The following is a 20,635-nucleotide window of genomic DNA, read 5'->3' on the forward strand; positions in this document are numbered from 1 at the left end:
ACAATAATTAAATACATAATTATATTGTTTACCAACTATAACGCTGAGTATTGAGTATTGTGTAAAAATAAAATTAGATTTGTCTTATGATAAATCTAGTGCGATCTAGTGCACGTCCCGATCGGTAAATTAAAATATTCGAAATATGACCGGGCAATACAATAAAAGTGATAATAATAATATGTAACCTTTTTTTTTTTTTTTGAAAAAGATACTATGCAGAGTGGTTCACCAAGCTGATAATTTTTTGAAAATGTTGATGTACTTAGTTCATATTTTGAATGAGAAGTTCTTATCTATTCAAATGTTTATTCTTAGGATAATACTTTTCAAATATGGTTTTGATAAAATATAAAACTAGCATTGGATTTAGTTTTTTACTGTAGTCCAGCGGTTCCCAAACTTTTACGACCAAGGCACCCTTAAAAAATTGTGTGTGTTTCGCGGAACCCTAATATCTAATCCAACTCAACTACAATTTTTCTAAATAAAAAAAGGAAAATCAATTCTCTAAACTCTCAAGTCTAAATAATATTTCAATGATACTGTTAATGACTTTTCATTATTAAACTTAGTTTAAAAAAAAATTTTCAATCAAAAATATTTTAAATAACAAACATTAAATAAACATAATTTTCTCAATAGTCTCATACATCTGGCGGAACCCTTGACATAGTCCCACGGAACCTTAAGGTTCCGCGGAACACACTTTGGGAAACGCTGCTGTAATCTATAGGTACTTGGACCATTTTTTACAAAATATTAATCTTGATAATTTAATATTAATGATCATAAATCCCCATTATCATGGAACTATTAACAGTGACTGGGATGGTTCCTCCCGAGATGGCATAACCATTCGAGAAGATTCCTCAACAATGAGAAAAGATAGAAAAAAAAGAATTATTGATGTATATTTTTCCATGACCGTATACGTATTGTTATCGATAACTATTAATCTCTTTTGTGATAAATTCAAGCTCAAATTCTGGCTATCGCAAAATATATATATAATCAATATTTTTTTTATATTTGTTGTTAAAAAATATATTTCTTTCATTTGTTTGATGTAAAAAAAAACTGCAACAAATTACTGAAAAGAAAGTGTAGATTATTTAATGATATTATTTGAAGGAATGTTGATTGTACTTTTTAGTGAATTGCTGTTAATTTAATGACACCTACTGCAGGGAAAACCCATTGGGGCAAAATCTTCTGCCATTCGAAAATTTCAAAACGTTTTTTTGCTTAAAATATTGGTAGGTAGGGACCTAGCAATTTATCTTGAAGTAAGTATTATGTTTTTTATATGTTTATAATATTATTGAAGTTCTATGTTTATTTTTATAGTAAAGCAAAAGTAATATGGGAATTGAGTTTTTATTTTATTTAATTATAGTAAAAAAATCCGAAATACATTTCTCAGGATTTTTATTATGAAGGGGCTATTGAAATGTATTACAAAGTGTACCTATCCACTGCTTTTATATATTTCTACTATTTTAGATCATAAAAACATCTATACGGGATTTCTTCAAGACTAATACTGTGATAACTTGAGGCTAAATCCTAGGTATGTTTTAGTACTTTCAAAATTAAGTATTTTTTTGAGTTCAACCTAAGATTTCTGAAAAATGCGTAAATATTATCGAAGATTACAATACTTATGATAAAATGGAGCAAAACCAATTTTAAATTTTTAAAATATTGTATATTCTCCAACGCTCAGAAGTTTAATACGGTGCTTTCCCGCTCTCCAATGCCTATTTATAGATACAAAAAGTTAAATAACTGAAATTAACTACTTGTTTGAATCAAAATTTCAATAATATTGTTATTTAAGAAAAAAAATGGTGTTGAATTTGCTTGGTGGATCATCCTGTAAATTATGAACTTTTTTTTATAATTGTAGAAGGCTAGGTATCTGGACCATTGACTTGTATTTTATAAAATGTATTTTTTTTATTTTTTTTATTTTTGTATTTCCTCATTAAATTTAAACTAAACAGCATACTGCATAGGTTTATGTGTTTGGCAAATGATAACATTTTTACTATGTTATCTTTTTCGGGGGCAATGGAGTCTTTAACGTGTTATCACTATCGTATATTAATTTTGGAGTCATAAAGCATTTCATTATTACAAGAATATTTCCATGCTTTGGTGATTCGCTGTAGAGTCGATATCTCTGATCACCCGGTAGGGACATTTAATTAACATGTGATAAATATGTATGATATTATTGTTCGGTGCCAAAATAATTAATTTTCAAACGAAATCATTTAATGCAGACACGAAACAAAAATCGTCCCATAAAACGGATTCGCCGTAATGGTATCGCATCCGGCCGTTCTAGGTTTTGTCGAGACCTGTGCGTGTTTGTCCTCGAGTACATCAATGTCAATATTGGCTTACCAGTGAAACCGCCACCTCCACCGCCGGCAACGCATCCACCACCACCTCCACCGAATCCTCCAAATCCTTTGGTGTTGCCTCGGCTCTTGTAACACGCCAGGCCGCCGACGCCACCTCCATCGCTTCCAAAACCGCCAGTCCCCAGCAACGCCGAGCCAGTGGATTTTTTGTCTTCCGTATAGTTTCCCGGAGCCCAACCGCCACCAGCACCTATAATTGTACAGAAGAATAAATTACTCAAACGCAATAATATAAGCTACTTGGAATTCAACAAGTGTGGTCAAAAATCGTTAAATACCTGGCACGTGAACAAAAAAATCAAATTAAATAGTAACGAGTGCAAAAGAGTAAATTGAGTTAAATTGTGTCGTTTTTAGGGGACACATTAAATTAGAGAAAGATTAAAAAAAATACCAACATCTTATTTTAATAAACTATATAATATTACAGTACACATTTTATACTGGATAGCAAAATTATAATATAATAATATTACATCGATCAAGAGATCAACCTTTGTTGTTTTGAAAAAAATAACATTCTTGTAAGTATGAAGTTTGCATCTCAATTCGCGTATTTTTAAGTCTTTAATTTTTTTCAACAGAAATCCGCATGACTGTGATTTCATGTTTTGAACATTTTGACGTATTAATTTATTCTGAACATCGAAAGAATTTCTTTTAAGTGTTAAAAGATTGAAGTGGCTGGTTAGAAAACCTTACAAATTGTTGGGTGCATTTCTGCTCCGTCTGTTTGAACAGTAAATATTCATAAATATTAGTTCAGAATTATCGGATATTTTATAGACATTTTACATTATTATAAATTACACTATAAAGGTTTATTTTATTATTATAAATTAAAAACCACAATAGTTATTTATTCTTTATAGCACAATAAAACATAAATTCTCTGCAGAGTGTTAAAATAATAAATTGTTGTTAAATAAATTATTATTATTTTACATTGCATTGCTATTATATATTTCAGAGTTCTAAAAAACTTTATTATTTCTGTTTAATTATTTTGTTCCCTAGATTATAATAGTTTATAGCTATTCAATATTGCTGTAAAAACGTACCTAACAATCAGAATTCCGTTTTAGTTTGAAACAAAGGTATTAACTACTATAAAATAAATATCATTACTGCTTAATCCTATTTAATGTTTCACATATATAAAATTCACCCCAAAGGAGAATGAACAAATTTTGAGAAGTATCGTGTAAAATTGATTTACATTCATTAAATATTATAACATATATTTTTAATTTAAAAAATGAAATTAGAAAGAAAAATTCCATTTGAGTACCTAACTGAAATTTCACAATAATTTAGGCTTAAATGCATACACAATTATAATCATCCCCGTTGTTGAATTATACTATGAACATATTATTTCATTACTGATATTGTTTAAAAAATATAAATTTAATTATTCTTCTCAAGCTACTATATAAATGGTATATTATATTTTTGATTTCAAAGGTTCGCACCTCTAGTTCTGAAAATCTGCCCAAATTTCTATCCAATTGAAAGTACGTATATAAGTAAAAGATACCCAAAATCATTTAAAATGCTGTTTCCGTGATACCGTTATGTGATAAGTGATACAAAATATATTATGAGACTACAACACTTGTGTATTCAAAACAAAAATTGAAAATATCTATTGTGATAGTACTTAAAGAAAAAAAATTATAGTTATTTTGACAAAATTAAAGTTTAATGAAAATTTGTATGATAATAATATATTTTTTGTATAAATAATTTTTTTTTTTTGTTATCCACCCTCAAAACCTTAAGAATAATATCTGATAAAATAGACTCAGCTAATATTGCAACATAATTTTCTGAAATATTACTCTATATTTTAGTCAAACAAAAAATATATTTAATACCAATAGATACAACAATTTTTGTTTCAATGTTAATAAAATATATAGAGAGTAGAAAAGGTACGTCCCATATTTTTTTTTTTGTCAATATTATTTTAACTTAAGTTCCAAAACTTCCAATCTTTCAAATAAAAAATAAAAAAAATTAACTATTTGAGCTTATGGTTAGTTTATTTAAGGATAACAAGAAATAGCATGATATGAAGCTTCCATAGCACTGTCACCAGTTCACGGATGGGTGACCACTCGGGTTCGTAGTGGAAAAACCTTGCCACACATACACGAGTTTCCAACATCTGTAAAAACCCTACGGTAACTCCTAAAATAACTAATAACACACAATGATCTATGTTAATATTAATATGACTTAATTAATATAAAAAAAAATTGTTTTGTTGGAGTGATTGTAGTAATCCCAAAATGAGTAGTCTATTACGCATTATTATTCCATAATACCTATTAGAATATATAACTTATAACTATAAATTATAAAGGTAGGTATAGCTATTTAATAGGTATAAAAGCCTAAATAGAGATCATAGGTGAAAATAACAAGTTGTTTTTACCTATTTTACATAATAAAGCAAATCATCAATATGGGAACGTAGAACTAGAATATCACGTCACTATAATACGTCATTGTTAGAACCCGCATACATACGGGTTGAGCACCTACCATTATTTAGAAGATAGTCAGCACTGCTCGATAGCGTCAAGCGCTTACGACAGTGTGCTTAAGGATTTTTATGTTTAAATTATATTTAATAAGCTGTTTTACTTTATTGTTACCAAAACAAGTCTAAGTGTTAATTAATTTCAATACCTATCTTTCTCAACACAAATCTCAAGACTGACGACTGCATGCTACGTCGTTAAATAATTAAAGTGGTATAGATCACCGTGTCCTGCACAACGCTCACCACATAAATGGTGTCAGGTATGGGGCCATGCAAAGCGTTCACCACGTGATTGACATTCAGAATTTTCACCCATTGGTACATATTGATTCGGAAAAAAAATAGTATACAATATATTATGACATATCACGAATTGACACAGGTAAGTCTCGTTAGATAGTTATGTAAGAGATGAGTTTGAAAAAAATTTCAACCATATTGATTTGATAATGATTTGCACAATATGAAACTATATCGAAATCATTTGAAATGGGATCAAACTCAATTTGACCCTTCTTCGGATGGTTCGGATAGTTCACTGACACAAGTCAAATTGTTGTAAACTAGTGCAATCAATATAATCATATTAGATGTAATCAATCCGCGTTATGTTCATTCACTCCTAACATAACTATTAACCATCCACACATCGATATTGTAATCAATATTGGAAATGCGAGTGTGTAATATTAAAACAAACTATCCAAAAAATATATATACTGTGTAACTGTACCTAATAATAATATTATATTTAATTTAATTTTTGCATATTATAATATTTGTTGTGCCTATATCGTGCATAGAATTGACTTGACTCAGATGAATGTTTGATATCCTTCAGTTCTGGTAAAAAATTAATTATTTAAGATAAATTGCATGATTTATGGAATGTCTTATTATAAATTAGTGGATGATATGATTGAGTTGTACCTGCAGCGTATGTTAAGTCGTGAATTATTAAACCAATGTATTGTGTAGCTGATTTCAAAAATCAAGTTCGCAAGACAAATGTGAACGTTCGTAGTATCAAAGGCCAAATCTGTATTACCTACGTTTCGAGGCAGAACTTTAACAATAATAATATTGTTTGAGAAATTGCATGTTAATAACAATTACAATGTTATCAGGTCTAACCGTCTAGGACGTTTAGATACTGCGCACAATGTTGAGTTTTCTTGGAAAATGGAACACAAACAATCCATTCGTTTCATGTAGCCGAAATTTCATTACAATATTATAATTAAATGATTAGAGTAGGTAGATAAAACGATCATTACGAATAAACAACGGGTTTACAAAAAAAAAAAAAATTCAAACTTATCTTATACGTAGGTAACATTCACGAATTCAATTATTATTTGTCATAGTCTATAATGTATAAACGTACGTTATATGTATAAATGTGTATATGTATAAATGTACGTTATACTTTATGCTAGTTATTTTTTTCAGTTAGATGTAGGTACTTATATAATATCTAAATTTGATCGGAAAAACATATATCTGTTCGGTGTATCAGTTTCCAATAAATGGTCTGAATCAAAATCTATTAATTAAATATCGTACATTCAGAGTCATGAGGACTTCACAGACACATAGACACTTAATATAGTATAGGCAAATGACTTTTGTCGAGTTTTCAATCGAACGCAGCTATTATTATTATTTGTTCTCAAAATCCAGTGATGTGCCTACTGCCTATTAACATCATAATTATAACTGTCTTATTTACTTCCAGACAATTAATACTGCTATAATTTTTTTTTAAATTCAATCTTAGAAAAAAATAGTGTGTTTCGTAATCTGTGTATCTGTCGATTGCACATAAATTTAATATATTAGATAAAATATTGTATAAGTTATTACTTATTGATAATAGGTACCTGCAAAGTTATTTGCAGCTAAGGTAATTGAAAGTGGGATGAGGATAATATTGGTTATATTATATTTTCGATAATGCGTTATAATCTATGCAATATTAGGCACAGAAAAACATTTTTTGGAAGCGACAAATGTGGAAATATATAATATCAAAAATGTTTCATAAAGTAAGTAGGTACCTAAGTAGATAGTATGCTGAATTAATAGATAAATTATACACAACATCTACCACAGACAAATTGAATATAATCAATTAACAGTTGAAACGAAAACAAATCTCTTGATTAGCAATAACTCTCAAATATAATATAACTATCACAAATTACAATGAACCTTGAAAAAAGTTAAAGGGTACGAAAAATATTTATTGCATTTACGATGTTTTTATAAACACATAAATAACAATAATTTTGAATGCGGAAACATTAATCAAAGCATTTTAAAAATTTATTATCAGTAAACTATTCGTGCAGCAAAATATATTTTATTTTTTTTTAAATGGAATTTGAACCTATGCATAAAAATGTTTTTTTATTATCCTCGAACATTTTAAAATAAGTATTCAGTAAGTGACGGCATTGAAAATAAAATGTTTAACCATGTTCATTACTCTTTGAAATGTGATTCAGTTTGTTCATGTATAAATAGCGTACCTACACCAATACCCAAAAGAAATTCGTAGAATAAATCCATGATGCACAATATTATGTAAGTTACTGTATTTTTAAATGGATTTCACTAACCGTAAAGACCCATCATCGAAATTATTTGTTTTTTTTTTTGTTTCTTATTGATACAAGGCCTTTGGCAACATGGGCCACAGGCTAACAAAATAAAATGTAATCGATTACATATAAATTGTGTACTTATATTAAATGATTTAAAATTTTGGTTTGAAGATTGGCGGCTCTGATGAATTGGATGATGTTGGCTCATCCAAACTATTGTTTTGGTGAATCTCTATTAAAATATATAACTTAATTTCAATTTATAGTTCATGAATATTAACAATATCCATTATTGTTTTATAATATGTCATTCATCATAATATTATACATTGTTGATTATGTAAAATAAATATTTTGTATTTATTATTAAAAGTAAGTTGTTAGATTATTTTTATTTAAATTTTCAATTATTTACTAGTATTATATTAATACGCTATATTGATACGTTCTATAGTACATTTATAATAGTCATAATTCATAGTCGACATAAATTCATAACTCATTATCTTATAGCATTTTTAGTGTAAAGGAAATCAAAAAAAACCACCATAAAATGTGATGTAATTAAAATAGGATCGAATTTCATTTCGTTTTAAAATTATTTCGCAGTTTTTATGATCGAAATGGTAATGGAATTTTTTAATTTCGAAATACCTTTTATAGCCATTGCGATTTTCAAATCGTATTTCAATGGCGTTCTATCTTTTGTCTTTTGATTAGAATTTCCAAGATTATAATATTATTATTATAACAATACATTTATGACTTGTTGCCCAAATTATAATAGTTACTTAATCTGTAATATTCTGTTTTATGTATAGTATGTGTCATACATAATATTATTATAAAATAATTAATTATTAATATTTACTATAACAGTCGTTAGGTACTGCAGATGATAGTAAATTACCTGTATGATTTATTGTTTAATCGATATTCGATGATAGTTAATGATATTGAAACACACCCTTTCGTAACACATTCCCATACCCATTTCCTGCTAAACATTTTTCAAACACCAATTATTTATTTTAAAAAATCCCAATACTGGAAAGAAGTCTGATTGGGCTTCAAGTACGTAATTATCTAAAAATTGTCGTGTGGGTCCAAACTCAAACTCTGTAATTATTCAATGAGATACTAGCGTTTGGAAATATGCGTGTGACGACATAGAACCTATGAATTTTGACAGGCGGCGTAATATACGTTTTATGTGTATAACTTTAAGCAGTAAAGTGTATTATTAACTATTTGTGACAGACACGTTAGTGTGATTATAATAATTTTCATATACTTTTCTGAAGGTATTCAAAACTGTTACCTATTGTAAATTCGTGTCATTAAAATAGTAGGAAACGTAATTATTTGGTGAACATTTCAAGTTTCTACTGTTATTCCTTTTGAATCAGTAAGTACATAAAAAACAAACAAAATTGATTTTATCGAATAATGGTGTTGCGTAAATATTCACATTTTTCCACTGTTTTTTTTTTTTGTGTTTCAAGGTTTTTTAAAATGTACTTTTTCTACTTTTTCACCATCGAAGTAGATTCAATGTTCACCCAGAATCCACCCTTAAAAGTGAAGTTTGAGATTTTCCCAGCTTCAAAACGTGATAATTGCAGGAATATAAATATAAATTTAAACATTTTAATAACATTTCACACATAAGTTCAATCCAGGATGACAAATAAATAATAATAACAACAAGAAAAAATGTTATTACTCATAATTAAGATAACTGTCCATAGAATGATAACTATTTTTTTAGAGTTGTGCTCTGTATAATATTGAATTGTTATCAACCCCTCACTCCATCAAAAAAAGTAGTGTTACGTGTTTTTACTTCCCATATACGTAACTATATTTTATACATATATTATCTTAACGTACATAATTGATAATCGTATGATATTTTGCAACTTCTAAATTTTTTTTTTATAAAATCGTATAATAAATCTAAAAAACTAAGAAATACATTGGGCGATATAAATTATAAATTATTTTGTCAGGATCAACAATATTATAGGTGCATTATAAATTTATAATTTATTTGGTTCTTGCAAAATTTCAATAATTTAAAAATCTATTCATTTTTTACTTAAAAAATCAACAGTTTCCATAATCAAATTAACAGCGAACGACAATAGTATTAATTTAACGAGTTAAATTTCATGATTTACCTACTATTGTTATTTCCATCAAAACTAAACTGATTTTATATTATTTTATTTTATTAACAAAACAATATAAAATTTTAAATTTTAAATTTTAGTCACGATTTTGTACAGTACTCATGAGCTTATTAACAATATGCACGGAGAATGGCATTCCATTGATTGGGTTCGCCACAGGTTTACGGGATAATAGCTGAGCACCTAATGTTTTTGTACAACGATATACGTATTATAACATGGATCGGTTACAAATTCGATTCCCAGTTGTGCTGTTATGTTGTAATGGCAATTTATAGTTTGAGGCCACCGATGCCTGATTGTAAGTTCCAAATTGGCGATATATTATCACAAGTGAGTGATGCGCTTGCCTTGAGTGTGTTTGGGAACTAAACAGGTCATCAGTGTGTGTGTGTGTGTGTGTGTGTGTGTGTGTGTGTGTGTGTGTGTGTGTGTGTGTGTNGTGTGTGTGTGTGTGTGTGTGTGTGTGTACTACCTCGTAAAAGGACCACCGATATTACAGACTGACGAACGATTTCGGAAATAACATTAATCTATGATTCCACAGATGCCAAAATTGCTTTTGTAATTATTTTTTTGATTTAATTACGAATAACTTAATATCATTTAGCCACGAAGTTGTGCATGAATCAAATTTCCTAACGTTTTGAATATTATGAAATCAATTCACTCAACGGTTTCACCTTTTTTTTCCCGAAACAAAATACTTGTAAGACCGACTTTAAAGAGATAGTTACTGAATAAATAGACAATTCATGTAATCACCGTCTATCCTAAAATCGATTCATACAAAATCTTATATTTTTATTTAAACCAATAAGCCCAAACCACTGTTGTTTAATATTACGTATATTTGAGCTTATTTTTATTCCACATTTTGGTTCAGTCGATTAAACAACTAAACGACAACTTTAAATTATAGAATTTTATACACACAAAAGTTAAGGTAGGTAAAACGATATTACATTATTAACATGAGTTTAAACACGTGTCGTACATAATATACAAAACGTAGTTACAGCAAGGTGTAATTAAATTTAACTGTTCTAAATGTATTCGCCACGCTATGCTAATAAATTCATATTACCTGCAGTGTAACCAGTGACATATTAGATAATTATGAAAAGACATTTGAATAAATGTTTTGAAAATAATAAAGTAGAACCAACGGGTCAGGTTGATCCTTTAATCACTGGCATGTAATAAAAGTGTGTTAAATAGCACACGAGCATCACCTTTATTCAATTAGAACACCAGATTAAAACGAAAACTGCACATACCGTATAGTTATTACCGAACGAGTTTAATTTATATTTTATCCTATTATGTTTCAGTTTATTTAACATTTAATGCTCTATTAATTATGTAACATGCTTTTAAAAGATTAAAGAGTTTTATACCTAAACAGTCACACAACTGTGTAAAAGTTACAAGCACCATGATATAAATAATTTTGAACAAATCATTAAAGTCTGACGTTTAAGTACATAATTCGGTATTATAATTAATCTTTTGGTAATTGCTTGAAAGTAAATGGAAACACTAGTGTTACATAATATGTATTATTGAAGAGAATGTCTAGTTTTATATTTGTCTATTACCTAATTTGTTATCAATGAAATAATTCATATTCGTGGTTGATTTCATCGTTGGTACAATGATAATAAATATATATTCCGCAAAATTGCCAAAATGCATCACATATCAAATCAAAAACCTCGATGACCACCCAACACAGAAATTACAAAAGGAAATTAAGCATGAAAACACGGCAAAACGGAATCACTCGAGAAACAATGTTTTTTATGGGGAAACAAATACGATCCACCGAAATGTATAATAATATTCAATTCCACGTCATTTACTAATTACATTTTAATCTCGAGTAAAGTTATAAAACTGAGGATGAACAACAGCGCAGCACAACTATCGCGGACCGAATAAGGAACGTTGTTCATTTGTTCGTTCTAAATAACTACAATTATGTATTCGTTTGGTGTTCTCCGGATTCGTATTAGAAACAATCTATTTGCTGAATATATTAAATCATTTAAAATTTTCAACGATTTCGAAGGATTTCCCCGACCTTTCCAATTGCTCTACAGTTTTTGTAGAAAATACAATGAAATTAGACACATATACTTCTGGGAAACTCGGCAGAATTAGTTAGTCCGTCTTACGAGTATCTACCGTGAAAATGGCATTAAATATGCACGCGAAACCATTTCAAAACCAATCCAATTCTGGCAAGTTCACTTGATTGGGTCAATTTTGTAGAATTGACCATTCCATTTTCCCGGACCGAAATCACATCCTACCTACATGCTGACAGGTCGGACCACACTTATTCTAACAAAATCCTTTAGAAAGACATAATATACATGCCTTATGGACGATAACACTTATATATTAGTATAAGTTTTATTATTATATTACTGTTTTCTAAGATCAAAGAATTTCAAAAAAAAAGATTCAAAATGGAACTTTATAGGTTCACTCGTAAATAGTTATTTTGCTGTCAATCTTAAAGAAATTTATTCAAAATGTATGTTTGAATTTTTTATCTGGTCTTCACGATGATTAATTGTTGTTAATAAATTCGGGAAATGACCTTTTTCAAAAAATTTAGTGAGTAACCGATGTTACACGTGTCGAGTTTTTAGTCTAATGAAGTGCAGCGCAAACGTTACAAGCTTACAAACTAACTGCCCTGCAAAATGTGTTGACCGAAAAAAGTTGTGTCATTAAAAAATCAATACGCAGCTCGTTCCAAATGAAAAACAAAAAATTATAAGAAAGAAAATTAGTCTTTAAGACAAACCTGCGGGATTTTCACCAAATGATGGTGCGGTGATCGCTGGTAATCTCATGTTGGTGCCATTACCATGTTGACTCCTGTCGTCCTTGAATGGTCCGTGTGCCAAACCACCTCCTCCAGCACCAATCACCAACGGTAAGAATCCTTCTTCCCGCGAGCCCTTTAATTTGAAAACATTTTAAAAATATTACTTTATGCATTTGGAATACCTACTTAATACGTATTTTGTAATGTTTTATTCAAACATGGAAATAACAAAAAAATGGAATATATTTCTCATTATGAAACATCTACAGGACTATAAAAGCTATTTACATTATTTATAGGTACAGTATTTTTTTTTTCAGAAGTAGATCAATAACCAGGATGTCAACGTATTTACGTATGCATGAGTTGACACATTTTGAGTGTTATCAAATTGTAACACCTATACATGATGATTTTTTAATATTGATAATTTACTCTTTTAAAAGGTTTATTTAAAAAAAATCTATTTTTAAAATGTATGTTACACACGATTTGAACTTTTACATTATAATTATTATTATTGTCATACCTACTCATTTTTTAAATAATGACATAGTTATAGTTTGAATTTTGAATTATTACACAGAATATTTTTCTGAAGTATAAATATCGAATATAAAGTACGAGTATAATGACAACTCAATAATATTATTTGTACTACTAATAAAAGTATAACATTTATATGAACCGATCAGGGCACCAGTAAATTATTATTTTAGGTCAAGCTGCGTTTAAATAAAAATAAAGATTAGTTCTGTGTTCTATGTATTATTTTCCCGTTCATAAAATAAAAAAATATTCTAGTTAACATTTTGAAATAAAAATGATTGTATTTTTTGTTTAATAATTATAAAAATTTGGTAGTATTTTCCGCGTTCCATCATAAAAAAAGTTGAAAAAAAATTAAGTTTTTCATAAATAGTTAATAAAAAATCTGATACAATGAATAATCATTAATATAATTTCACTGTAAGTATATTTTTATTTTGTGTGTATAAATTTAAGATGTGTTGTATCCCATATTACACAATTTTAGTTTTGGATTTTAAACAATAACGTAAATTAATAAACTATTAATGAAAATGGGTATACCATTTTATCTAACTAGTTTTCTATAAATGCTATTGAAATAATATTTGAGTTGATATTCGTTCGACAAAATATCGACTACCTATGAATAAAAGTATAGCAATAATGTTGCCGACTAAGAGAACTACACGAACTAACTATGTACATTTAAAATAATTTACACATTAGAATAAACATCGAAACTCGATATAATCATCGTTTTCATTAGTCATGTGAAATTATTTCCAAATAATATAATAACTATTTTCCTTTTAGTCCCGTATACTGATTACATTACAATATAACTTAAATTGGTTAAATTAAAAAAAAAAAAACTTTATTTAACATTATTGTTTACCGCCCCGCGAGTGTAATGTAATTACATTTCTGAATATTATTGTTATACTACTTCATCGGAGGATATCCATCGGGTCAATAATATAGTTCTGATGTTTTTGTACCATAGGGCTATTCGTTTGTATATTATATGTTTCGAACCGGCGACCGAATAACGTGCTGCCCTCGTAATGAAATATTAAATATTTTCGGACATTTCACGGTTGAAACATTGTGCGTAATTTATTCTTGGAAAAGTATGCGCCGCTCCGGAGCAGCGCATAACAATGGCGTGTGCGGAAAGTTTGCTGTTGTTGTACGTTGGTTTCGGGTCCGTGTCCCACGAGAAATCGGCACTTAACTGTAAAAACAAAAGATCCGCCTCCACCGCCTCCACCGCCGTTGAGCAGGCGCAAGTCGTGCAATTCTTTCAGGGCGCTCCCGGTCCTGAAGTATTGTTCTTGCTGGCACGCGTCGTCGCGTTTTTCAAACGTCTAAACATAATTCCGAGGAAAAAAAAGATTAGAACCCGTCTGCCACAAGTGTCCCCCCCCCCCACACACAGTAAAAACTACATAATATAATTAATAATGACTTATAGGTTAGTGTATTATTGTGCGGTTAAGTAATCCGTTTAACCGGCCAAAACCGATTTCCCTTAGTCGATTTTCGTGTTTTTGGTAGAAAACAATGTATTTTAATGGTTTGGCGTACATAATGTTATAACACTATACCTATTATGGGAACCTATTTACTTTATAAGAAATAAGTGTAGATGTATAATTTTTCATCGGTTTTTTGTATTTAAGTTTTTTTTCGTCCCAAAGCAGAATATTTTTCCAAAAATGTTATTTTATATAAAATAAAATATAGAATGCTAACTAAACCTTTTCCTTTTTTATTTTACAACTTATAAAAGCTTAAAGTTGAGATGTCCCGAGTAAAATGGCAATGATTACTCTTGCAGAGTTGTCACTTTCCATATTAACCCATTCATCTATACCTTATTAAAGTTTTATAATGAAAACTTCAATTCGTTCAAAAATAGCCGATGCCTATTTATATTTGTTTGAAAAAGTATTCTGCTGCTGATAATTAAATTAAAAATCTAGGTGTTTAAAATAATTAAAAACCCTGAGAAACCATTATCATAAGAGTTTGGTTTTTTTTCGTGTCTATACTTATTTCATGAACATTTATTTTAAGAGATCGATACTCCCACTGTAATACGCTTTAAGCCATGCTATAGGTACAAATGCATACCAAATTAGTTTGGAAAATTTTGGAGTGGCCATAATAATATTAAACGAATGACCATTCCCGTACATACTGAGTGACCGTGTCTCACACTCTCACAGTTTTCTCGTCACGAGGAACAGGTGTCCAGCCTGTGTACATACATAATTTTATTATAATATTATGAATAGGGCTCATTCAATACGATTCATTCGGCACTTTGTATCATACCTTCCAGGTCACCCGATTTTACTCCATAATGAAGCATTGATTTAGAAGTCTGTAATGAGTGGGGGGCCCAACATTTTTTTCCAGAAAAATGAAGAAAATTATAATTTTAGCATACTTTTAGCTATAATCATACGTACGATTTGATAACTATACAATACATTTTGATTTATATATTAAGTTTATATATTTCAAGACTTATAAATACATAATATTAAATATTAAAGAACATTTCCAAATGGGGTTGAGGGACTGAAGCACCTAGCCATGATTTACGACTACGACTGTTTCGCATCCTGTACAACCATAGCCATCAACCATAGAGGAGATGACAGTATCGGAGGATTCACTTACAACGGATATGGTGGATAGCAAGAATGGGATGAATTTGACTCTAAATATCAATTTGATATTGTTGTCCGTAAAACCACTCCGAACGCTTATCAAATATTAAATTTCATACAATAGTATTTTATTTAATGTATTAACTATCGATCTAAACGGGAGAACTTAAAATATATACAAGTGCTTGAAATCGGACGAATCGTAGGTATTGAATAACGCGTGTTGAGTACCTACCTATGTAATACTATTATTATTATTATTATTATCGTTAATGTTATTGTTATTGTCATTGTTATTGTTATTGTTATTGTTATAGTTATTGTTATTATTATTATCATTATTATTATTATTATAATATACCCTTTCGCCATCAGCGACCGTAGGTTATTTTAATTTCAAACACCCTTACTTTACGGCAAGCGTCTCCGCCTTCTTGACCGACCAATATGTGCAACTGTTGGTGCTTGGACAACTCAACGACCGCGATGGCCGTGGCTCCCTTTGAAATGCCCATTCCGTCAGCCCCCTTGCCGCCACGAGCTCCTCTCGCTATAATACTGAAACACACCAACACATTTTGAAAACGTATTTTTTTTAGACTGTTAAACAATTAATAAATAACAGTGTCACCTAAAAACCCAATAAGAGATAAATAAGGAATCTAAATACAAAATTATATCTAGGATATAATTAATTAATTTATATATAATGAAACTGATGTGCCTAATTGCCATACGTTTTGAGCGTGGAACAATACATTTAGGAGTCGTCTTACATACGTAAGTATACAATGTTGTCATTGCAATTAGTTTTAAAATAAGTAGTTCACGATGTGGTCGAGTACCTAATTAATTTTTTTTTAGTATTTGAATAACCATAAGTATGTATTCAATTAATGTTATATTTTAACATTGGCCGTATCAAATCGGGGTACAATATTAACATAATATTAATATCTCAATACCAATAATGTCAGAAACTAGTTAAGCTTATGTAACTCAAAGTGAGTTATCGGTTATCGTGTGGTATATATTCAACCTTAGTCAACTAAATCCATAAGAAATGGCGGACTGTCGTGTGTATAGATTATAAGTGAAACACGCAACGTTTTCGTTTCGGAAGTTTCGGAGTTCAAGTCGTGATAGCACTCGCACAGATTGTATTTTTTTTACAAACATAACACATCTACCACGGTAATGGACAGGTATACTACTGGATACGTATGGATAAATAACTAGGTATGATCGCATTGAGATACATTTTAGTTATACTACAAATAATAATTTATTATTAAAGTAATATTATAGGCTGTTGTAGGCTGCGCATCTACCATTGTGCATTATATTGTATACATATATGCATGATTTAGCATGGAAAGAATCTCAGCTGGCAGTGATTTTTAGATTTATTTAGCCTTGGGATTAATAATTTTGTTAACTAATAAATTGTAGTGACAATATGCACTGCCAGTGGCGGCCATGACACCTGCGTATCACAAAGTTGCGATCGCACCTTAGCCATGAGAATACGTGTACGGCATACGCTAAAAGCCAACTTACAGGATGATTTGCCGAGCATGTTCGCCCCCTTTTTACCTTCAATAATGCAGTTATTTAAAATCTGATTTTTAGAATTTTTAAATGTAACATTTTATTTAAAAAATTGTTGAGATTTTTCGAACTACTTAAGGAGTGTTATGTGGAGATGCAAACTTCTATTTTTCAAATTGAAACTCCTCATTCAACTGTAAATTATTCAGCTGATAATTTTTCTGAAAATTTTACGTATTACAATCATGGGAATTAGGGATACAAGGTCCCATAGTACATATATATACCTCTATAAGATATGGGGGCTATACTGATTTTAAAATTTTAATCATTCATATTAATCTATCAACATCAACAATTTGTAAAATTGTTCCAATAAATACTAGGTAATTCCAATTTTATGACCTTTTTATTTTTAGAAAACCATTTTTAAGGTTGATCATCCCTAATACAAACATTTGAATAACTAAGAAACTACTGATTCGAATTTTGAAATAGGTACATCAACATTAAAAAAAAAAAGATTCACTAAATAATTTACAGTGAAATTGGGGGAGGGGGGTTCTCATTTCAAAAACAGAGGTTTTTACAACACTCATATGAAGTACAAATTAATTCAGGTCTTTTAAAAAATTGACTTTGAGTGTATTCAAAAATTCCAAAAACCAGAGTTTTTAAGAAGGAAAAAATGGGAAAGAGCAAATGTGAAGCTTCGTGAATCACCATACATGGTTAAGTGGTAGTTATTGCTCATTAATGCTTTTGGGTAATATACACTTCGTTGCGTTGTTCCGTTGTCTGCGGTAAAATCGAGTGTTGGGTCACATTAGTTTGTTGTCGCTGTTGTTTTTTTTTTTTTTTAATTAACTTATGTGTAATATTTTTATACCAAGTTAATTTTGTTTTTTTTATTTCGCCGTATGTTACATAAATATTGACATTACATATTTTTTAAATTGGGCTCCTTTTATATATTTTACCGTAATCGACCGGGTAGTTTTTCCACAAAATCTTGTTTGATAAACATTTTTCGGCGAAAACTGAGTGTGTGCTCATACCCTTCGATATCGATTTCGGCTTTTAAATAATGTATTTGTGATGTCGGACTGATGTAAATATTTTTGAGTGTATTTACTATATTCCAAGGTTCGGTATTATAAACAGACATATTGTTGATGTTGTTATTATTTTTGCTGGGTCTAATAGTTCACGATGTTTTATTTCATTCTGACTATTTGTGTGTTTTCGAACAGCTCATAAATTATAATATGTTCATTGTTCACTTGATAATAAAATACTAAAGCGGTTTTTGGATGATTTTCTAAGTATTATATTCATTTGGCGTTATGATTTGGCATATGACTAAAATATTGACGCTTGTGGTGTACCGTCAGTTGAGATAAATACTATCTATATAGATCTATATTTTGACAATTTTTTTTATCTGTTACTATATAGAGTACTTGTTAACTTAATTATTTTGTATAATATTTGTATTATTTCCTGTATCGATTTTTTTCGTTGAAGCATGTAATGTAACTGGGGTTGTTGGACATTGGCATGTGAGTTGCGTCGATGGTTGAGGCTCATGCATTTTATGAATATGTAGTATCTTATTTTAATTTTAAGACTGTTATATTTTTAAATGGCATGTTTGTTGTATTAGTTTGAAGTGTGAGTTGACATTAATCAGGTAAAATTGCTTTGGTAAGTGGTTTATCTGATTTTGATATTATTATGGTTTATAAGACAGTGATTTAATGTTAATTTACTGTAATATTTTTGTTACCTATTTATAGGTGGAATTATGCAATTTCTACCGAAAACAATGAAAGAGCACAGATAAACTAGGTAACACACTTGCTTCACCGTAGGAGGTCAAACAAATACTCATTGGGCGGTAAAATATAATCATATTATATAATATGTTTAAACAAAAAAATTTATTAGCAAATTTCTTTCAATATTATATTTTTTAATAACATAATTGATGTATACTTTTTTGGTTTATTGAAAATTCATTTTCGCAAAATATAAGTAGAAATATTGTGTACAATAATATTATTGTCCAGATAGTCACAAATACTTGGCTTAATTGACAAACATCAATTTTATACTTGATAGTTGCGTATTACTTGTACACGTATGTATGAATGTATGTATGCATATATGTGTGTGTGTGTGTGTGTGTGTGTTGTATGTATGTATGTACGTATGTATATGCGTATGCATGTATGTATGTATGTATGGATATATTATAGGTACATGGAAACACGTGTTTCAGGTAGTTATTACTAATGTCTAACTACACATGGAAATTTGATAAAGATTTATGGCCATTGTGTTCATGCACAGTTTTGTAATTAAAAAAAAGACAATTATTTGAAAGCAAATTCGATGTAATTGCCAAGAAGCTATGTATTGAAAAACAAATGTATTAGTCTATGTACTAATTAAGTCATTTTATGTGCATGTATATTTTACCGATCGTTTTTGTTGAGACTATTTATTGGATTTCATTGAACGCTTATTAGTAGGTACTTACGTGTACACTCCAGTCTCAGGTATATGCCAAATCTGTACTCCATCCATGTATGTGTCGTTAACCACTATCACAGACACAGTAGTATTTGTGTATGCAGCTTCACACGACCTATTACTCGGGCCCAGTCTACCCTTTGATCCACAAGTCGTAAATTTATAAACTGGAAATAAAAAAATCGTTATTTATATTACTATACATATTCTGTATTATATTTATTGAAATATAAAAATAATGCATACATTAATATTAAAAAATATTCTATTCCATGCGTCATAATAGCTTGTAATACTAGAACTGTACCTTATGTACTAAATAGTATATAGTATATAGTATATACTTCTAAGTCCCGAGCATCAAAATGTTCAGTTCATAATAAATAATACTCGTAGGTGATGGAAATAATAATATTATAACAAATACGAAAACTATAGAACGAATATTTGCAGTATAATAATTCATGTAAAACACCCTTTTACTGTTGTAGACAGTGTTAAGTTAGGGTCGAGGCTGGGTGAATAATTTGATGAATTTGGTGAAATGAATCATAGAATTTTACTTGAAACCGCGCAGAACGCGATTGAGGTCAAATACACTACAACAAAATCCAACATACCAGTGAATAATATTATACAGCACTAGAGTAAAGGGATGGAATTGTACCACAGAGACCCTGTTCTGGAACTGGAACT

The 20,635-nt window shown here is 29.5% G+C and overlaps 1 protein-coding gene across 1 annotated transcript in view; it reads right to left on the reverse strand.

The window, feature by feature from the left end:
- Positions 1-20,635, reverse strand: part of LOC111042823 (leukocyte tyrosine kinase receptor-like) — a 319,549-nt gene that overhangs the window by 17,961 nt on the left and 280,953 nt on the right. The window contains exons 11-15 of the mRNA XM_022327519.1: positions 19,947-20,106; positions 16,261-16,408; positions 14,405-14,536; positions 12,615-12,771; positions 2,416-2,625 (exon numbers count right to left, since the gene is read on the reverse strand). Coding sequence (XP_022183211.1) covers positions 2,416-2,625; positions 12,615-12,771; positions 14,405-14,536; positions 16,261-16,408; positions 19,947-20,106 — 807 coding nt within the window. The remainder of the gene's footprint in view (positions 1-2,415; positions 2,626-12,614; positions 12,772-14,404; positions 14,537-16,260; positions 16,409-19,946; positions 20,107-20,635) is intronic.

Source organism: Myzus persicae, unplaced genomic scaffold, assembly GCF_001856785.1.
Source record: "Myzus persicae strain clone G006 unplaced genomic scaffold, MPER_G0061.0, whole genome shotgun sequence".
NCBI classification, from domain to species: domain Eukaryota; kingdom Metazoa; phylum Arthropoda; class Insecta; order Hemiptera; family Aphididae; genus Myzus; species Myzus persicae.